The sequence below is a fragment of the Nicotiana attenuata genome, unplaced genomic scaffold, assembly GCF_001879085.1.
Source record: "Nicotiana attenuata strain UT unplaced genomic scaffold, NIATTr2, whole genome shotgun sequence".
Classification (NCBI taxonomy): Eukaryota; Viridiplantae; Streptophyta; class Magnoliopsida; order Solanales; family Solanaceae; genus Nicotiana; species Nicotiana attenuata.
The window spans coordinates 118,140-139,534 of record NW_017672590.1 but is presented as its reverse complement, the minus strand read 5'-3'; the positions used below and the strand labels follow the sequence as shown (position 1 = coordinate 139,534).

At 40.5% G+C, this 21,395-nt stretch overlaps 1 protein-coding gene across 1 annotated transcript; it reads right to left on the bottom strand.

Annotated features, from left to right (window-relative positions):
- Positions 1-7,664: 7,664 nt before the first annotated feature.
- Positions 7,665-9,911, bottom strand: LOC109213773. Its single transcript, XM_019377601.1, has 5 exons — positions 9,320-9,911; positions 9,118-9,224; positions 8,903-8,952; positions 8,493-8,639; positions 7,665-8,124 (listed from the first exon to the last, which is right to left on the bottom strand). The coding sequence occupies exons 1-5, from the start codon at positions 9,909-9,911 to the stop codon at positions 7,665-7,667; spliced, it is 1,356 nt and encodes a 451-aa protein (XP_019233146.1).
- Positions 9,912-21,395: the final 11,484 nt, after the last annotated feature.

Sequence of the window (21,395 nt, the reverse complement as noted above, 5' to 3'; positions counted from 1 at the left end):
TTTATATTAAGACTTTTTCATTTTCATACGCGAATTTGAAACTCTGATTAAAAGTGGAAAGATTTCATATATTCATCACCTGTAATAACACTTGGACAATCAGAAGAGTAAGGGCTTGTTTGGCACTCGGGATAAGGGATAATTAATTTCGATATTAAATTTGAGATGCATTTATCCCACATTCGGTCGAGATAAAGTCACGCAGTGGCCAAACTAGGAATTTACTCAAGGGTATTCAAATTTGAAAGAAATAATTAAAAACCACGACAAAGGGTGTTCAATATGTGTTATATACTTCTAAAATATAATATTTTATCTATATATATAGTGTAATTTTTCGATGAATTGAAACTTGTAACCATGTGGCTTCGCCACTGAAGTCACGGTACAACTATTCATGTGATTAGTTATCCCGAAAATGGAGTACTATTTTTATGAAAGAGTGAAACAATAATACAAAATAATTAATCCTAAAATAACTTGTTTTTCGATCAAACGAGGCCAAAGTAATTTGAATTTGATGCTAATAGGGACCTATTCTATTAAGCCAGCAACTGACATTGCCAACTATTGCCAGACATTACTTTTATCTATTATATTATAATAGTCCTGCCTTTGTTTGTACCTTGAGAGGAGAGCTTAGTTACATAATCTTTATTTGGTTCTGTTTGGTCATAATCTTTAAAGCTTTGTTTTCTCACATTTTTTGGAAAATTTTTATTTTGTGTCTCACACAACTGACATTAGTTATGTGAGATTTCTTGGCACCGATAACGTTGTAGAAAAGTAAGGAACTAGTATAGCAAGACAAGATGTTCTCTTTTATGATATGCTTATTAAAAGGCTTGGCAGTGGCAACTTATGGCAAAGCTTTTGAACATTTTTCGATCATCCATTTGCTTGTGCCCAGCGCACACTCATAGTGTTGGTGATCTCTTTTCGCATAGATAGGACTAATCGCGATGGGAGTGGCAAACGGGCGGATCGGGTAGGATATGGTTCGGGTCGAAAACAGCGTAATGAAAAAACAGGTAAATTATCCGACCTGACCCATATTAAATACGGATAAAAAACAGGTTAACCGGCGGATAATATGGGTAACCATATTATCTATGACTTCTTGCATATGATCACTTTTTGGAAAATTCTTAATCTCCCTAACTTGAGGAACTCCCAATTTGAGGCTTTACAAATGTAAAAGTTAGACCCATTGGTTACCCATTTTCTAAATGGATAATATGGTTCTTATCCATATTTGACCCGTTTTTAAATAGTTCATTATCCAACTCATTTTTTAATGGATAATATGGGTGGTTAACTGTTTTCATTGAACCATTTGGATGTGAGACCTCTTTTTTGTCTCACAAACTGTATGATCCAAGAATTTTATGGACCCAAATATATAAGCTATGAGCGCATGAATTGCTCTATGCCATCATTAATTGGCCTTGGGACTTGAAATCACAAGGGCCAAGGCCTTAGTTCTCTGCTGGAATCTCCTACTAGTCTATGTTAAAACTTCAAGATTAGATTTAAACTTGTCTGTTAAATGATTTGCATTGATTGGGTTGGTTTTACAAGGTTTTAATAAATGTATGCCAGGGATTATATACACATATAAATAAATCCTTTTTCTTGTTTTGATTAGATGAATAAATATTATAGTATATATTTTTGTACGAGTATATACAACAAATCACGAGCAAAACCACATGAGAGAATACTGCACAGATGAAGACGATGAAAGATCTATTAGTACCTCGTATAATAAATACAAAGTGATTAGATTCCTTAATTATATTTTCTCCAATTAAAATGTCATGAAGCTAATACACCCCGAATGAGATAACAACACGTGTTTTGGGTGTGCAAAATCCCAGTGAAAATATATACATTAACAAGTACTATATCTGGTATGGCCGATTCGTTCCATTTGATATTATTTTCTTATTAATCTGTTTTAAAATGAATAACATTTTCATATTTCCTCGGTAAGAAATTTTTAGAGCCAAACAAATGCCATGTCAAGTTTAAAGTCACAAATTTTAAAATTTATATAACCAGACAAATGATAAATATTTCATACATATTATGACTATTGGTCAATTTTTTCCTTACTGAACTGCATGTTGTGATCAACACATTTTTTATCGTTAATTCTTGAAAACATTGTAATATGAGTAGAGAATGAGAAGATCTGTTTAGGGTTTCGTACGTATTTGAGAGAGAAGAGCTCTTGTTTTATTGACTGTGCAAAGAGAAAAATGACCCGATAAGTCTTACAAAGACCCTGTTCATCCTATTTATACTTTGGGCCTTAAGCTACTGATTGGCTAAAGTTACAAAATATTGCAGCATTACAAAAATAGCCCAATTTACAAAATGGCCCAAAAGAACAAATTAAATAAACTAAAGATGCTACAATTACAATACTAAACATGTTATAATACTATTTGTGTTTTGGCTTAGAAGCCAAGTACTCCATTAGCTCAACAGCCCCTCTCAAGTTGGAGGGGGAAACCACCTTTAACTTGCCCAGAAGATCATGATGAAGAGCACCAGGGAGAGGCTTAGTGAGAACATCAGCCAGCTGGTTAGAAGTGCCCACATGAGATAGGTGAATCAAACCATCATGAAGCTTGGTCCGGATAAAATGGCAATCCACTTCAATATGCTTGGTGCGTTCATGAAAAACAGGATTTTTGGCAATATGCAAAGCAGCCCGATTGTCACAGAAAACAGAAATAGGAAGAGAAACAGATAGTCCAAAATCAGACAACAGTCTGGAAAGCCAAGTGAGCTCAGCCACCACTTTGCTTAGAGCCTTGTATTCAGCTTCAGCGGAAGATAGGGAAACAACTGGTTGTTTTTTTAGATTTCCAGCTAATGAGACAGCCACCCAAAATAACACAAAACCCTGTGACAAACCTGCGAGTGTCAGGGCAAGCAGCCCGATCACTATATGAATAGGCATGGATAGAAAAATCAGGAGATGCAGAGTAAAACAAACCCAAATCAACAGTCCCTTTGAGATATCTCAACACATGGAATGCAACAGTCATGTGAGGAACCCGGGGACTCTTCAAAAATTAACTCAAATGTTGTACAGCAAAACATATGTCAGGTCAAGTATGAGTAAGGAAAGACATCTGCATGCAATTGCAAGGAACCCAAAAGCAATGATTTCAGCAGTGTCATCCCCAGTGATGATGATATCATCCACATAAACTGCTAGAAGAACCAGGTTGCCAGGTGCACCCTTGATGAACAAGGAATAGTCAATAAGTGAGTGAGTATATCCCCTGGAGTAGAGAGCTTGAGACAGCTTGGCATACCACTGTCTTGTTGTTTGTCTTAACCCATAGAGAGACTTTCTAAATTTGTATACAAGAGGGGCAGAACCAGAAGGAACAGAAATAGTCAAGCCCTGAGGTAACCTCATGTAAACTTCCTCATCTAGATCTCTATGAAGGAAAGCATTGTTGACATCTAATTGAGAAAGAGACCAATTGTGCTGATAGCTACAGCTATTAGGCATTTAACAGTGGACATTTTAATGACAAGAGAAAAGGTTTCTATGAAGTCAACACCCTCAACCTGAGTATCCCCCCTAATGACAAGTCTAGCTTTATACCTCTCCACATTCCCATCAGCTTTGTACTTGATTTTGTAGACCCACTTGCAACCTATAAGTTTTTTACCAGAAGGTAGGGGTACAATGTCCCAAGTATGATTATCATCCAATGCATCAAATTCCTTTCTCATGCATCCGCCGGATATGAAGCATGATGGAAGAAATACTTATCTCATGATGTGAGATGAAAATTAGGAATTAACTTATGTAATAGAGTCGATCCACTAAAGTCTTGAGCAGCGGTGTAGGATCAGATCCCAAAGATAGTAAGTATTTTCTTTCTTATGAAAGAAAGTCTTTTTCAAGGATTCTATATAAATTTATCTATGAAACCGAGATAGTTACTTTTCATAAAATTCTAACACTAGTAGAAATGCCTATGCTTTATTCTTATTCATCCACTGAAACTCATAATCCAGTTACCCTAAAACTGGGATAGATCCATGAGAAATCCCATTAGATTTTATTAGATATGGTATAGATCAAAATGGGACACCAAAAGAATTGACTGCTGAGCCGTATGAGGTAAGAAATTCTCAAGTACGGTTCTAAGGGAAGGAATTGAACTACCTATTCGGCCAGGGAGAACAGGACATTCAACAGGGAGATTCTGAAATTGCAGAGGCTTGGTTCGATCAAGCCGCTGAGTATTGGAAACAGGCTATAGCGCTTACTCCCGGTAATTATATTGAAGCGCATAATTGGTTGAAGATCACGAGACGTTTCGAATAAAGGAAGATCCCGTTTATTTATTATCCTTTATTTATATTTAGAATCTTAGTCTATTATTTTTGATTTTTTTATTTAGAATTTAGATATTTGTTATAATTTATTGTTTGTTGGACCCATCAGATCAGTTAACTAAAAAACGGATCATTCCTTTGCTTTTGGAAGACCCAATCACATAATTTCATTATCTCCCTTCTAAGCCTTCTATTTCATCTGCTATTTTTTAGGATAAAAAGGATACACAGATAGAGTACAAAATAGACTTTGTTTATTATATTAAATTAAACAAAATTCCTATTATTAAAACTAATAAAATAAACCCTCGAATCACTAAATATATATAGCGGGGATGTCTCTTAGTAATGTTTAATGGCTACTTGCGTGATTTGGAATAGAGTAATTAAAATCTTCTAGGTAAAAAATAAAAGAGCTCCATCTAATAACTTCTATGAATATACACTAGGTTGCACAAAAAAGTCGTTTTGGATCAATCCAAAGCCCAAAAAGGTTTTTAGAAGGTTAAAAGGTCCGTTGAGCGCCTCAAGCATGTAACCTTGCCCCGGATCGACTTCCAGATCATAATTGCTCTAGTAAATAACTAAAGAAAATAGATAGATGGGAGATAGAAAAATAGAACAGAAACAAACTAATTATAGAAATATCTCTCTATCTCTCAATGATTATTCGTTCGCCGGAACCAGAAGTTAAAATTTTGGTAGATAGGGATCCCGTAAAAACTTCATTCGAGGAATGGGCCAGACCGGGCCATTTTTATGGTAAGAGATTATGATCCAACTACTCGGTACAACGATCTATTAGATCGTGTCCTTAGACATCGTGATGCAATCATATCCCATCTCAACTGGGCATGTATATTTCTAGGCTTCCACAGTTTTGGTTTGTATATTCATAATGATACCATGAGCGCTTTAGGGTGTCCTCAAGATATGTTTTCAGATACCGCTATACAATTACAACTTTTTGAATAGATACCGCAAACTAACTACTTTTTTGCTACAAACACAAATAAAATAATTGAACTTAGTGCTCTACTTGATTTTGCTTGACTTTTGATTCAAAGGAAAAAAGGCGTGGAGCTTAATTAACTCACTCAGAACGCTTTTTAAAAGATTACGTGGTACAATTAGGTCGAATAAACCCTTCTGGAATAAGTATTCAGCTGCTTGTGAACCTTCGGGTACTGTTTTATTCAATGTTTGTTCAATTACTCTTTTACCTGCAAATGCAATGTAGGCATTGGGTTCGGCAATAATGATATCCCCCAACATACCAAAACTAGCTGTCACTCCACCAGTTGTCGAAGATGTAAGGATTGATACATAAAATAACTTTTTATTTAATTGATAATCATATAAAGCAGACGATATTTTAGCCATTTGCATCAAGCTCAAACTTCCTTCCTGCATGCGTGCCCCCCCAGAAGCCATCATTATGGGAATGTACACGCGGTAGAAAAATTACGTCAATCCATTGAAATATGGTATGCTACAAGTGAATATTTGCGACAAGAAATGAATCCTAATTTTAGGATGACTGACCCTTTTAATCCAGTTCATATCTCGGGAGCTAGAGGAAATGCATCTCAGGTACATCAATTAGTAGGTATAAGAGGAAGAAAGGAAGATGGCAAATGTGACACTACAAGAAAAATGCTCAATAGCAAAGGGAAAAATGGTCCCTAAAAGTAAGAAATTGGTCCCAAATGGTTAATAACGACCAGATAACCTGGTCCTTATAGCTTCCGCCGCTAAAGGTCATTAAGGACGAGATACAGTACTGGTCGCTAAATCTGTTTCGCGACCAGATTAAAACTAGCCCTAAAAGGTTTTTAAGGACCATATTTCTGGTGCCTATTTGTATGTTTTAGCGACTAAATTCCTGGTCCTTAAACTATATTCGCGACTAGTTTAAATGTCGTCGTTAAAACATTTCACGACCAGTTAGAAGCTGGTCGTTATATCTTTTCGGAGAAATTTAAAGCCAATCCCTAATGTCTAATAGGTCAGCGCTACAAAGCTACATATATATTTAGCAATCAAATTTTCTACTCCTAAAAAGGATTTAAGGACTAACAATCTAGTCCCTAAAGAAACAAGTTACAAGTCCCTAAATCGCATTCAATTTGCAACCAGAAATCGGGAATATTAATATATAGATAATGTTGCTTTCATAAAATAATACCAAAAATACTCAACATCAGTTAGTCAACTGGACAAAGATTTCTCGAATAGGCCAAACTTAATTTTCTCAGAAATTCAAGCAAACAAATTTCTATAAAAGTCAACATTCTAATTAGCGAATTCCTATATTCACCACTTATATGAAGATATGATTGTGACATGTTTGTACTTTCTTGCTATGAAAAGACTAACGGAGCAAAAGCACGACAAAAAGGTTCAACAAAAGAAAACGATTTCTGATTCAATGGGGGAAAAAACACAAAAAAGAAATTTTAAGAAACAGAACAGAACAAATAAACAGAACAGAAGGATCTTTCCACCCATCGAACTAAAACAATTAGTAAATAAGTAAATTAAACAAAATCAAATAAACAGAACAGATTTCTGATTCAATGGGGGAAAAAAGCACAAAGAAGACATTTAAAGAAACAGAACAGATCAAAGAGAAAGAAATTAAACTTACTCTTGTTTGGGCGGATAAACCAATAGTATAATTTGTGTAAAGTACTTTGGATTAAGGCCTCCAAAGAAGAAATTAAACAGAGTACGTTCTGAACAGAGCTCTCAACCTCTTGACGACGAAGTGGCGCCTCGCTCTTTGCAATATTTCTGAGTTTTTTCACCTTCTGAATTTTGAAGAAGTTAGCGCCGTTTTTAGGGATTTTGAGCTTCGTCGTCTCCTCTTTGCAACCTTTCTGAGTTTAAGTTTTTGTAACCTTCTGAATTTTAGCTTCGCCGTCTCTAGGGATTTTAGGTACGGTCGAATTTTACCTTCTGAATTTTGGAGGATCGATCGATTAGCGGCCGCTTCTCTAGGGATTTTAGGCTGTGTATTTGAGAGATTTTAGGGTGAAAAGAAAATTTGGAGGGATACTGTGATTAATTTCCTTTTCTTTCTTTTTTTTTACTTTTAGTTTTCGTTAGTTCCCGCGCCCCCTATCCCGCTAAAAATCCAATATTAGAGACCATATATTAATTTTTGTACAAATCAAAATAGGACTGGTCGTATAAAATTGCATATTAAAGATCAATAAAAATTCTCATCCCTATAAGTACACTTTTAGGGACCATATTTAAAACTTGTCGCTAAATGTTGGTCCCTAATAAGGCTTTTTCTTGTAGTGTGAAGAAACAATAGAATTAGGAGAAACAGGAGAAAAAGGAGAAGGAGGAATAGGAGGAGGAGAATGAGAAGAAGGAGAAGCAGGAGGAGTAGAAATAATAGGATCCTGATGATTGATAGAAGAAGGTGAAGAAGAAGGTATAGTGGAAGAAACAGAAGGAACAGAAGTAGCAAAAGGAAAGCATGTTTCATGGAAAATCACATCTCTGGAGACAAAACATTTCATAGTATTTAAGTTGTAAAGCTTGTATCCCTTTTTAGCAAAAGGATAACCTAGAAAAACACATGGAATGGCCCTAGGTTGGAGCTCGTCTCTTTGAGGAATAGGAACAGTGGCATAAGCTAGACAGCCAAAGGTCCTTAAGTGGGAGTAATTAGGAGGTTGCCTATATAGAATCTCATAAGGTGACTTGTTTTTAAGGATTCTGGATGGGATTCTGTTCAACAAGTATGTAGCAGTTAGAAGACAATCTCCCAAAAAGTGGCAGGTAGTTTGGATTGAAACAATAAGGCTCTACAGGCTTCAAGAAGTGTTATGTGTTTCCTTTCAATAACCCCATTTTATTGTGGGGTATATAGACAGGTAGTTTGGTGAATGATACAAAGTTGAGTGAAAAAGGAAGAACCAACATTGCTGGAGCCCAGTTCCAATGCATTGTCACTTCTAATAGTTTGTACCTGTGCATTGAATTAGGTTTGGACCATGTCTAAGAAAGCCTTGATCATAGGAAAAGCATTACTTTTTGATCCCAATAGATGAGTCCAGGTGGCCCTGGAAAAGTCATCAACAATGGTAAGAAAATACCTTGAACCAGAGGAAGTAGGTGTATGATATAGTCCCCATGTATCAACATGAATCAATTGGAAAGGTCTGGTTGTACTAATTGAACTATCAGGAAAAGGAAGTCTAGTTTGTCTAGCCATAGGACAGACAGAACAAGGAAAAGACTGTCTAGAAGAAAGAGAAGAAGACAAAACATGAATATGTTTCATATTTGCAAAAGAGATGTGTGCCAATCTTTGATGCCAAATCAAATTCATATCATTCATAGCAGCATTATTACACAAAGAAGAACTAATATTGGAAACAACTTTAGGACTAGAAAAGAAACATCTTTGCAAGATTCAACTACAGGGCATGTGGAAGTAGTGTTGCATAAATTGGAAGTAGGAAAAATTGAAGAATCTTAATGTTGCACCCAAGTGAACTTGTACAGGCCATCCTCTTCTTTACCAAGATCCAGAGGCATCTTCAGAGAAGGGGCCTGTAACATGTGCAACAAACAAGAAGTAGCAGTGGATAACACTATGTAATGTAGTTGCTTGATTAGTTCATGAATAGAAATTAAGTTGTGTTGAAATGAAGGGACAAACAACACATTATGAAGTATGATTGATGGAGTTAGAGCAAAGGAACCAGTGGAGGTCACCTTCACTTTGTATCCATTAGGAAGGGTTACAAGGTAAGGAATAGTTAAAAGTGTAATATCAAAAAGCAATTCTATAGTAGAAGTCATGTGATTAGAAGCACCTGAATCTATTATCCAGGTGACATAATGAATTTGAGTAAGCAAGCAGAGTTTAGAATCAGAAACTAGACTTTCAGTTAATAAAAGCAGATAAAAGCAGAACACATGAGATTGGCTTGAGAATTGAAAGCATCCCCCATATGAGACTGTTGTAATAGATTGATCAACTGATCATATTGCTGCTTGCTCAGACCTGGGATAATGGATCCCTGACCATCAACATTGGAAGCAGGATTGGTTACCTCATCCAAAGTCCCAACAGATTCAAGAACATTACCCTCAGAGTTAGTGTGTGCTGCAGTAGATATATGAGCTGCAGCCTTTTTACCCTTGTTAAACTTTGGACTTTGTGGATACCCATGGAGTTTATAACACTTGTCGACCAAATATCCAGATTTCTTGCAGTATTTACAGAACAGAGGTGCTCTATTCTGATCAAAGTTAATTCTTGGTGCATATGGTCCGGGAGGAGTAGAATTGGAAGTTGCATTAGGATTGAAACCAAAACCAAAAGCAGGCTTAATTTGTTTACTTACATTGAAGGACATAGAGTTAGGATTGAATTGAGAGTTGGACTGGACTTGCCTCTGTTTTTCATCATTAAAAAGGATGTTATAAGCACTATCAAGGCTAGGAGAAGGTTGCATCATAAAAAGATTACTCCTCACCCCCATATATGTCTCATTCACCCCCATATATGTCTCATTAAGTTGATGCTAGCCCCATTATCACATAGGGCTCTTGCGAAGTCACGGGCCCCAATGGTACAAGGAATGGTAAAAGCTCGGGCTCGAATAGGTGGAAGAGCGTTTGGGCTCTCTCTTCCCGGTTCTCCTTTTCCCTCTTCGTGTAGCCTCCCTCTCTGGATTTGCAACCGTGTCACTAGGGAGTGTTCCCTTTTGTTTTGGATTTTGCTCTTTGGAGAGGTCTCTCATTTGCATCTCCAATTTTTGGATGGAGGCGGTATGAGATCCAACAACCTCGATCATGTTCCTCATGGAAGTATCAGATTTTTCTTGATTTTGCAACACTCGCTCAAGCATAGCTTCCAACTTAGATTCACTAGAAGATCCTTGGCTTGAATATTGACCCTTTGGAAGAACATAGGGGTTTGAACTCCGGTTAGAAAAGTTGTTGTTGTTGTTCCAATTCCCTTGGTTTGATCCACCTTGGTCATGTCGCCATTGTTGGTTGCCTTGCCCTTGCAGGTTCGGCCTCCATTGACTTTGCTGCTTGATGTAGTTCGCTTCTTCAAACTCTTCATTGGAGATGGGTGCACCTCCTCCACTACATTCACCGTTTTTGTTTGATTTTCCATAAGCATCTTCGTCAACACATTTACATTTGTGGCCAGCCCTGCGCAATTATTTGGTCCCTCTCTTGATTCTCCTTGATCAAGTTGGTCAAGGAAGGAGAACCATATGCGATTCCGCCTGAAGTATCCTAAGAATGCCAAGCTTGGTTATGTTTTGCCATCTCGTCAAGTATTTGTGTAACTCTTGCAAATGATTTGTCCATAAAAGATCCGTCCGTCGCATTCTTCGCTATAGCTTGGTTCATAGGATCCAAGCCCATGAAAATTTCACTAGAAAGATGGAATCTGGAAAACCATGATTGGGAGACCTCACCAAATATAATTTGAACGATCCCATGCCTCATGTAAGGACCCCAAATGATTCCCAAAAGTGAAGAATATTTTTGTCTTGGAATGTAGCTCAAAAAACTAGACAAGATGAGCCCACAAAAACCTAACAAATATATTTATAGTGTACTGAAAATCGGGACAGAAAACGGACAAAAATGCCCTTTCAGGTCAAATATGCGACCGCATTTCTATCACAAATAGCAAATGCGGTCCGCATTTTGGACGTTCTCATCGCATATTGAAACCCTAATTTCCAGGCCTTCACCGCATTCATGTTATGCGATCCGCATTGTAGAAATGCGATCGCATTTTTCATCGCACTTTCTTCATTCAGCAGCCCTCATGGTTGGTTTGCGGTCCACTTTGCGGCTCGCAAACAGGTTATGCGGTCGCAGAATGGACCGCACTCTTGACATTGAATTTTGCTCATGAGTCTGTTGTGATCTGCGATCTCAGTGTCAATTATGTGGTCCGCATTGTCATTCTGCGACCGCATATCTTCCTTTGTGATGCTTTTTTTTGCTCTTTTCTTGTCTTATTGTAACTTTTTGCTTTCATTTCCATGCTCTTGGGTCCTTAAACCTCATGTACTGCAAAAACACTAGAATTATATAAATGAAGGAGATAATTGCATCTAAAATAAGCTAAAATCTAAGCAATTAGTATTGAAATGTGCCGAAATTCTCCGGCACATCAGCTACTACTGTTGTCCGGTACCTGGATCTGTGCAAAAGAGCACCGAGTGTAGTATCAGCACAACCGACCCCATGTGCTGGTAAGTGCCTAGCCTAACTCCGGCGAAGTAGTGACGAGGCTAGACAGGACTACCACATAAACCTGTACAGTTATATATATATATCTACATCGGAAAATAACAAGAATGACCATTTTAAATGGGAAGGGAACATGCTTCGGGGATAACAGATAATACAGAAATTCAAGAGAATAATAAGGAACATCAATAAATTATCTCTAATACGGATAAGGAAAATAAAAGCAGATTTCACTGTCTGTACACATCTCGTTGCAGGCGTGCAACCCGATCCCATTTCTCAATGTTCCGGTGGTAGGCGTACCACCCGCTCCCATTTCAGCAAATCTCGTGGTAGGCGTACCACCCGCTCCCATTTCATTATATCAACAGTTCTTCCAAATGAAATTTACTCTAATAAATGCAACAATTAATACGAATTCATAAGACAACAAGTACACAATAATTATGATTCACTGAGGGAAACAAATAATGACAAGTAGCAATTAATTATGGGCTTTAAGGAGCAATTAGGAAATTTAGTATTTAATATGTCGAATGTCAAGTAGCAATTAAGTCACATAAACATGTAGCAATTATGGCATAAATTCAAGGCATAACGTTGCACAAGGATACCTTAATTCAATAATAACAAGTAACACAATAAAGGGAAATGTCAACATCGAGAATCACAGTAATAGTAGAATAAGACAATTAATGCACTTGAACAGTTAGCAATAAGAAATCATAACAAACGGCAATAAGTGCACGGCATCACCCTTCGTGCTTTTACTCTCATCCTTACCAAGCAATGATATAATAAAATGTGCACGGCATCACCCTTCGTGCTTTTACTCTCTTTCCTCATATATAATCAATAGAATCGGCACAGAATGGTACATTGTGCGGCACGGCATCACCCTTCGTGCTTTACTCTCTTTCCTCACAATAATCAAACAATGCACGGCATCATCCTTCGTATTTTACACACTTTCCTCACCATAAACAAGCAATGCACGTCATCACCCTTCGTGCTTTAACACTCTTCCTCACCCAAACAACAATCACAAACAAGAGGCAAGGGAATAAACAAAATAATAATGGAAATCCCAGCAAGGGAACAAAATTAAACATTTAAATCCTGACAAGGGTACAACATCAATGATCTTAACGTTCCGGCAAGGGAGAATAATCAATAAACAACAATATCCCGGCAAGGGAACAATTTAAATAATCTTTCTCTTCCTTTCACTTTCATTTCATATCTCACTTTACCACTTGAGCCAATGCTCCAAAGGGTTCAACTATTTCATATACGTTCACAATTGTAATATGACTTGAGCCAATGCTCCTCGTTGTTCATAGGTTACAATTCCTCTAACAAGCTTTTCACAACAAATAGGAATCATCACCAAGGCAAGAGAAATAAACCGAAATCAAGATATTCACAAGTTAAAGACTCACGGTCATGCTAGACACCAACGTATAGATACTCGTCACCATGCCTATATGTCGTACTCAACAAGAAGCAATTAGCAACTAAGACTCAACTCCTAGTCCCTCAAGCTAGGGTTAAACCAAACACTTACCTCGATGCCTTGAATTTCACTCAAACCTCAACTATAGCTTTACCCCGTGATTCCACCTCCAATCCGCTCGAATCTAGCCACAAATTACTTAATTACTTTAATAAACACTAAATGAATCAATTTGAATGCATAAAAATGAATTTCTCAAAGTTTTGCCCAAAAATTCCAAAATCACCCCCGGGCCCACGTGGCCAAAACCTGAGGTTCGAACCAAAACCCGGTTACCCATTCCCCCACGAACCCAAATATATAATTTGTTTTGAAATCGGACCTCAAATTGAGGTCCAAATCCCCAATTTTAGAAAAACCTAGGTTCTACCCAAAACCCCCAATTTCACTCATGAAAATTATTGATTTGAAGTGGAAAACATGTTAAATGATGTTAATGATTGAAAGAATTGAGTAAAAATTAACTTACAAATGATTTAGAATGAAACTTGTTCTTGAAAAATCGCCTAAGGAGTTTGGGTTTTGAAAGAATGGTGAAAAATGGTTCAAATTCGACTAAGTATAAAATTTGCTGGGCCTCAGATATGGAATTGCGAACTGGGGTTCGCAATTGCGAACCCCGACCATTTATGGCAATTGCGAAGCTGGGTTCGTATTTGCGAACCCTTCCCATTTTGCCAGTTCTCGCATTTGCGAAGGGAAAAGTCGCATTTGCGACCACCCTGCTTTCGCATTTGCGAACACTAAGATCGCATTTGCGATTAGTGGCCAAAATCCCATAATTCGCTGTCACACCTCCTTTTTACACACCTACCCCGAAGGATAACGTATAAAGGGAGTTTTTTCATTTAAAGTGACATTATTCGAAATGGGATTATTTATTGATTTTTTAGAGTCGCCACTCGGGAAAGGACAGGTTTTTGGTGTCCCGAGTCACCGATTTAGTTTAAATCCCAAATCGAGGAAAATTTCGACTCCCAATTGGAGTCTGCGAACCAGAAATTCTGTGTAAGGAATTCTGTTGACCCGAGGGAAGGTGTTAGGCACCCCCGGATCCCGTGGTTCTAGCACGGTCGCTTAAATTATTATAATTGGCTAAAAATCTGATTTTAATACATGTTTTAACTTATGCGCATTTTAAATTAAAAACCGCTTTTATTTATATTTCTTATAAGACTTGCAACATTGTAAAAATGTATCTCAAACCACGTCGCACCAGTACGCCCATGATTTTTGGCACATTTCAACCTTGTTGAGATTTGGATTTGGGTCACATAAATGTGCACCCGTAGTTAGGAAGGTAAGATTATTAAACTACTGTGCATAAAGTAGTTTTGTATTTGCAATTTGCGAGGGCCATGGAAATTCGCTAAATGGCACGCCTCGATTTCTAAGGATAGACAAGATTAATTAAACGAGGGCCATTCAATTGTCACTTTTGTTTGGCATGACGCGCCTTAATTCCAAAATAACAAGGTGGCCAAATTAAGCTTCCGAGATTTTAATTAATAAAACTATTGACCGAGATTATTTAAGCAGACACTCGCGATCCACACTTCAAGTAATCGGGTGATACAAGGGCAGTGACGAAGCACTGGGCCAATTATTAAAGGTCCAGGGTATGAATTCAGCCCAAACGTGACCCAGGGAAACGGGCCTCAGATTTGTACTTTGAACGGGACTGCATCTTGAACCCTTGAAGGGCCCAAACTTATTTTAATTTAGAAAATAGTTTCCACATGCTTACGGCCCACACAAAAGTCATCTCAATTTGCACAAAAGCATGACCAGGGATTCTGTAAACAAATTTGCACAAACGCTATCAATTTTATTCAAATATTCAATTTGATTTTTTTTAATCAAATTGATATCAAAATAAAACTATGTTCAATTATATAGCGTTTGATTTTGATAATTTACAGAATAGCGTTTGAACATAGTTTGATTTTGCAAATTGATTCACTAGATTAAAATGAACTTATAAAGATATAAAATTAAAATAGAACTACCAATTAAAGTCCATGATCTGTTTGTCCAAAGAAAGGTATACAACTCCTATTCGTGTACTCTCTAATTATACCATTTAATCATAAAAAAAAAAGTTTAAACACAAATATAGAACCAAATCCATAGCATGCTAAGCCAACTATCTAATGCCTAATATTGGAGGCTCACATATAACGTAATACAAAAGAGGAAACAGAAACAGAGGTTGAATCGAAATGCAATTTGTATTCCATCATAGTCACTGAGTTACATGATTAGCACTTAGTCATGGTTCATTGGGCTAGGAAAGATACCTGGAAATAAGAATAGAAAGAGGTGAGTTTCAGCAGTAGACAGCAACTAGAACCCAGATTCAACACACCAGAACAGAGAATTTAGCCCACAATCCCACAAATTGCAATACTCAAATAGCTTGAACCAAAAATATCTCGGAAAGACCCAATAAAACACCAGTAAACTCGAACAGCAAAACTCCAAACCAGCTTGGAACCAAATTCANTTTGCTAGTTACCTCAATTTTAACCACACAATTAAAGTCACATTGTTTTTAACAATTTAAATGATACCTTTGGGATATGGTTAAGATTAAGATATTATAATTAAATAAATATTAACCTGCTTTAAATATTTTTCTTCCAGGATGCACATGTATAAAAAGTTCTTACATGTAATTCTTAATGTTTACCGTGAAAATGGTAACAACAATTAAATTTATAAATGGGATTCTAAAAATACGTGATCTATTCCCGAGCTAGTTTGGAAGGGTGATTAGTGCTAAACATAGAGTGAAATAGTAAAGGTCAAGCTAGTCAAAATAACAATCGAACCAGTAGGGGACGTTCCCGGGCTTAGAACAAGCCACTAGGTACCTCGGGGCCAGGCCTCCTACCACGGGCCTATCGAAGGTAACCTTATCCAGGGTAGTCGGGAAAGGGATAACAGATAAGTACGTGTATACAAGGCTTCATATCGTCAATCTTGAGCTAAATGATGAAGAACAGACGAAGAACAATAAAATGCTAGGGCGACCTCGGGGTCGAAGTACACTGATAATATTAGAAGAAAGAGAGAGAGAGAGAGAGAGAGAGAGAGAGAGAGAGAGAGAGAGAGGAGAGAGAGAGATATTATTGCTTATTGGAGAAGTGGAGTAACATCAGTCCCTTACAAGGTGGGGTGAGTACTCCATATATAGGCGAGGGGACTCGATATAGTACATGTATACTAATTGTAAGAGTACAAAGATGGGACGTCTTGACGCAAGACCTCACAATAGGCTCCGGATAGGCCAGATCTATCGGGTGTAGCCATGTGCCCAGGGGACTTCCTCTTTTATCCCGGCTTCGGACCTTGCTTCCTTCGAGCTGGACCTCGACGAGCCCTGAGGTCGTGAACTCGATCGTGGCTTTCCACCCACGGGATCTCGGGGAAGGCTCCCATAATGTCTTGAATAGCAAAAAATCAAGTGTTCTGATTTTGCCACGTACAGATAGTCTCCGCGTTTCTCATAAAGAAGTGATGGGAAACGATTCTGACACTCGGCTCCTTAAGCTCCTTCTGAGGATACTGTGCTGGCGATTCGAATCGCGGCGCAATCTTCCGTGACAGATGGCGTGTCTCGTAGGTCTTTTGTTCGATGTCCTGTCGTTTCCGCTCCTCGAGGCGGAAGTACTGCCGTCGGTTCATTCTTTAAGGAAGAAGTAATTACCTCCACCGGTCCTTCTTCCAAAGCATCGATGACCGTATCATCTTTTTCCATATAAATGAGAGCATTCTGTGGCATCCTCCATCTTATGCTGGTATGCTTTGCTTCTTCCTTCACATCATATTCGTTCACCTTTGATTATCATGACGGAGGCTTTTCATTTCAAGGCTGTTTGGAGAAGTCCTCCCGAGCCGCGTCAAGGCATTCTGCCGGGGCCTCCCTTCCTAGAACAAAAACATGCTGTTCCGATATTGCTATTGTCGTCGAGATGTAGGCCGTTGCTGCTACCGTTGGCCCGAGATGGCGATGGATGGAGATTTGGTTTTACCTTTGCGTAGATGGCTGTTCGAATTATGCACCGCTGCTCAAGTTTATACCCCGGCTCGACATGGAACTCTGCCCCGAGCCAGAAGCTTGCACGGCTTGATGCTCAAAGAAGAATGCTCGAAGCAGCCGTGCAAGTCGGACCGCGGGTTGTTTGGTCTGTTGCCTCTCCGAAGTTTCCTTGGCCAAAGAGGGACTTCGAGCTTTGGAGAGCTGTCGTGCTCCCCCCCCCCCAACCCCCCTTGCTCCCTTCGCCTTCCTTTTCATCTTCTTCTATGAAGTGCCACTTTGAGGGACCGGGGCGAGGCTGTCGGAGGCGTACAGCCAGGGACGCAATTCTTGAAGACTCTGCCATTGAGAGTATGCCTTCGAGGATAGAGTAGGTTTTAGGCCTTTTCTTCACGTACTCCCCTTTGTCGTATCTGTGTGGGGAACCCTTTGTAAACTTTTGTACTCGGTATGTAACGACCCTCCGGGGCCTTGTAATTGAATGTCGTAAACCCTCGGGGGCTATTGTACTCGAATTTTTCATGAATGAGGAATGAACTTTGTTGATCCCTGCTTTTGAATTTGCTCCTATTTCTGTAAGCCTTCATGCCCTTCGAGGTTCTTCGAATGTACCTTTCTGTGTTGATGATTGCTGATATTGTACTTGGACGTAAGCGTTTGTCTTGATTTTTCGTAGATCGACATGGGTTCCTTTTGGTTACATGTCGTCTCTCGGGACAATCTCTGGGTTGGCCCGATAGATCGGTGCCATAAGATTCTCCGGAGATATGCTGAGTTCAAAGGCCTCCGGGGGTACTGCCTTGGATGTAGGCCGTCTTTGGGTATCCCGAAGCCGTTATCGATCTGGATGCAGATGATCCCTTCAGGCCGCATGAGATAGACTTTTTCTCCCCTCTTGGCGCTTGTTTGCTCTTATGCCGTTCGGGGTTCTTCGAAAGCCTCCTCTTTTTTATGGGTCGTTGTAACCTGCCATGATAGCTTGTTCTGGTCTCCAGCTGGTTGGCCCGGTTCTTCCCCAATCGTTTTTGTCGCACTTCGGATCGATGGAGGGCCGACTGAATAAGCTCGAGCTATCCGGGCCTGCTGGTTCGTTTGGAGATCCTGCGTCAAATTCTAGGGCCTTCTGGAATGCTACCCTCGATGAAAGTCGTCTTCGGGTGCCTCGATGAGCCTTGTTGATTTTGAAGTAGATAAATCTTTCAGGGAGTGCATGGTTGGCTTCCGTTTGCGGATTTTGCCTATGTTTGGGGCGCTTCTTTGGGGCCTCGCGGAGCTTCGGAGATCGGAGCTTCTGGGTTTTACTCCTTCGGAGAGGGTATTGTGAGCCCGAGCGCATGCCTTGCGTTTGGTATTGGTGCTTTGGAGCTCATCGTGACCCTATTTCTTGGGGGCCTGGGGCCCCAAATGTGACATGCTTGTCTCGAGCATGGAGATAACTCGCGCAGTCTATCGTGCTCAGTTGTCTGTTGGAGGACGCTTCCTGGGTTGGGCATCGACCCGTTGATTCGTACCAAGGACATTGGCTTCCTGGAGCTTACATCGAGCAGGCGACTCACCGTTACCTCTTGTATGTAAGAGGGGTGGCTTCGGCCTATCTGCGAGACTTCACTATTTTTAGGTAGCCGCTCTCCTGTTTCGGCATAGGGGTTCCTATCTTTTTATAGTGTGAAAAGCGTTGGTGCTTCTTTGCTTTGTTTTGCTAGTTCTGCCATAGTCATGGCGACCACCTCGGAACCGGTACAGAAAAGGGCGGAGAGTGCTGTCCCCGGTGCTGGAGAGTCGAAGGATTTCGCTCTGGAGATGACGTCTTTGATAAGAGAAAAACATGTGGAGATGGCGAGGCAATACTACGGGTGGAGCAAAGGGGCGACACTGCGGGTGTTTGCCCCTGGTGAAGGCATCGCGGACTCTGCTGATGGGTTCTTGAGTGTGTTCCTATACCCCTTTGCATTTGGCCCTTTTGATAATGTCGTGCTCGATTTTTGCTTGAAGTATCGGGTTACTCTGGCGCAGATTCTTTCGTCGTTTTGGCGAACGATGCTGATGATGAGATTCTTTGCGAAGAAAGCCGGACTTGAATTCACGCTCGACCATCTCATCAGGCTATATCGGCCTTTCCATCATCGAGGGCTGTTAACCTTCAGGGGTCATTCGCCTACGCCCTTTGTTGTCGAGGATGAGGCAGGCGGAGATCGAGAGTGGGCTAGTTGGTTTGTCTAAGTCCGGACGACCGATATTATTCCGGTGGAGTTTCTACCATTCCCCGAAGGGTGGAATCACGCACGTAAGTGAGGAGCTTTGTTGCCCTTTCAGTTTTCGTTCATGGCGAAAATCGGCCAAGTAATCAATGATATTTTCCTTGTTATAGCAACTTTGTGGACGCCAGGCCAAGTTCATGATTTGCCCCGCTGGGTTCGGAGGTTGGTGACCCATTCGTCTTGCGACAAGCGAAGGTGGCGAGCTATGTCTCGCATCAGGTGGGAAGTAGATCATCAAGGTACGTGTGTACGTTGCTTTTCTCCTGGTGATATGTACCTGAGGTGATATTTTCCTATCTCCTTTGTGCTGGTTTTGCTGTTTGTTGATATTGGGTGGTTCTTTGGGGTGAGGCAGCGCTTTTTCGGAGAGGAGATGGAGTCGTCGGCCTCCGGGTTGAGAGACGGTAGCAACAAAAGGGACCGGAGCCCACAAGGTGAAGGAGCCTTTAGTGTTGGTGGCCGGGCTCATATTTCTGACGATGGGGCATCGCCCGAGTCAGCTGTCCCTGGGGCGCCTGTTTCTCGGCGGGTGGCTCCTTTGAGCGAGCTCGTTATGCCCGGGGCCGGTTCTTCTGGGGTCGCAGGAGCAGTATTAACAGGAGCATGTTCTGATCTGGAGGAGATCTGTCGTCTTCACTTTGCGGTGAGTTTGTGCATAACTTTCTCATATCCCGCATTTCCCTCCTCTCATTAAATCTTTACTGCGCATGCCTATGATAGGCTTAAGTCCGAGTTGTTTCGTCAAAAGGCCAAGTTCCAGAGGATTCTGGATGAGGGAGAATCCCTTAGGCTTCTTTGCAAGGAGAAGGAAGTTGAGCTGCAGCATTGGCGACATGAGGCGTATCGGGGCTCAAACTAGAAGAGTTATTTGGTGGAGCAGGTAACTTCCTGCAATGCGTTCATCGCATCTTTCTAATTTTGAGGCTAACTTCTTCTTGCCATATCAGTTGCAAAAAAAGGCAGAGGCCTTGTATTACCTTAAAGGTCACGTGAACCATGTCAGGGCCGCTTGCGAGGAGCTAAGGGCCCAAGTGCGGACTCAATCTTTAGAGGAGATGAGTGTCTCGGCTAGGATCCCTGCCTTCGAGGTCCAGCTTAACTTAACCCGTGATAACGCCAAAGTTCAGGCGGATATGATCGAGAGACTTGAGTCCGGTCTTTTAAAGGTCAGGGCCGAGATAATCGAGGCCCGAGCGGAAGCGGCATTAAGCCGAACCAGGGTTGATCATGAGATGGCGATTTGCATAAAGGAGGCTACTGACGCTCAATCAGAGTTGAGGCAAGCCCTTAATCATGAAAAGAGGATCGAGGAATATGTTCGATGCCGATCCCGGAGAGAAGTACTCGAGGAGGTTGGAGCGAGAGGCTTTATCCTCTCGGAGGAATTGGCTCAAGCAAGGGCGGACAAGGGTGACGCTCGGTCACTCCTTGTGGGCATTGCATAGGGCGATCTTGACGGGTTGTAGCCCTTTGGCGCAAACTATAGGTTCTATCGTTTTGAATCCTGGTTCCCGGCACGCGCATGGCGTGTCTGTAAGTGGAGAATGTTTATTCGTGTGTAATATAAGAAAAGTTTTAAAGCGTTATGCCTTTTGTACTTTATTTCTGTCGTTGCTCTTGGTCGTGTGGACCGGTTTTGGAACTAGTCCCCGAGCCGCGTCACGGCTCGAGCCTTGATTGGCCTTTCAGCTCTTTCCCACCTGCATGGGCGGAGGGTGATGAGCCTTTGTGCTCCTGGGCCGAAATGATTTTGCGGGCACGCGGCATGGAGATTTGTCTTGACCGTCGATAGCATTGGTTGGGCCGTGCCTTTTTGCATTTTGTGTTTGAATCGCCCTCGGGCTCAGTCTCCAAGTCGGGATCTGGATCGAGCTTGGCTTACCCTTGAGCTTGTTTGAGCTGGCAATAATGATTCTCATTCTATGCCCTTGGGCGTTTGGCAATT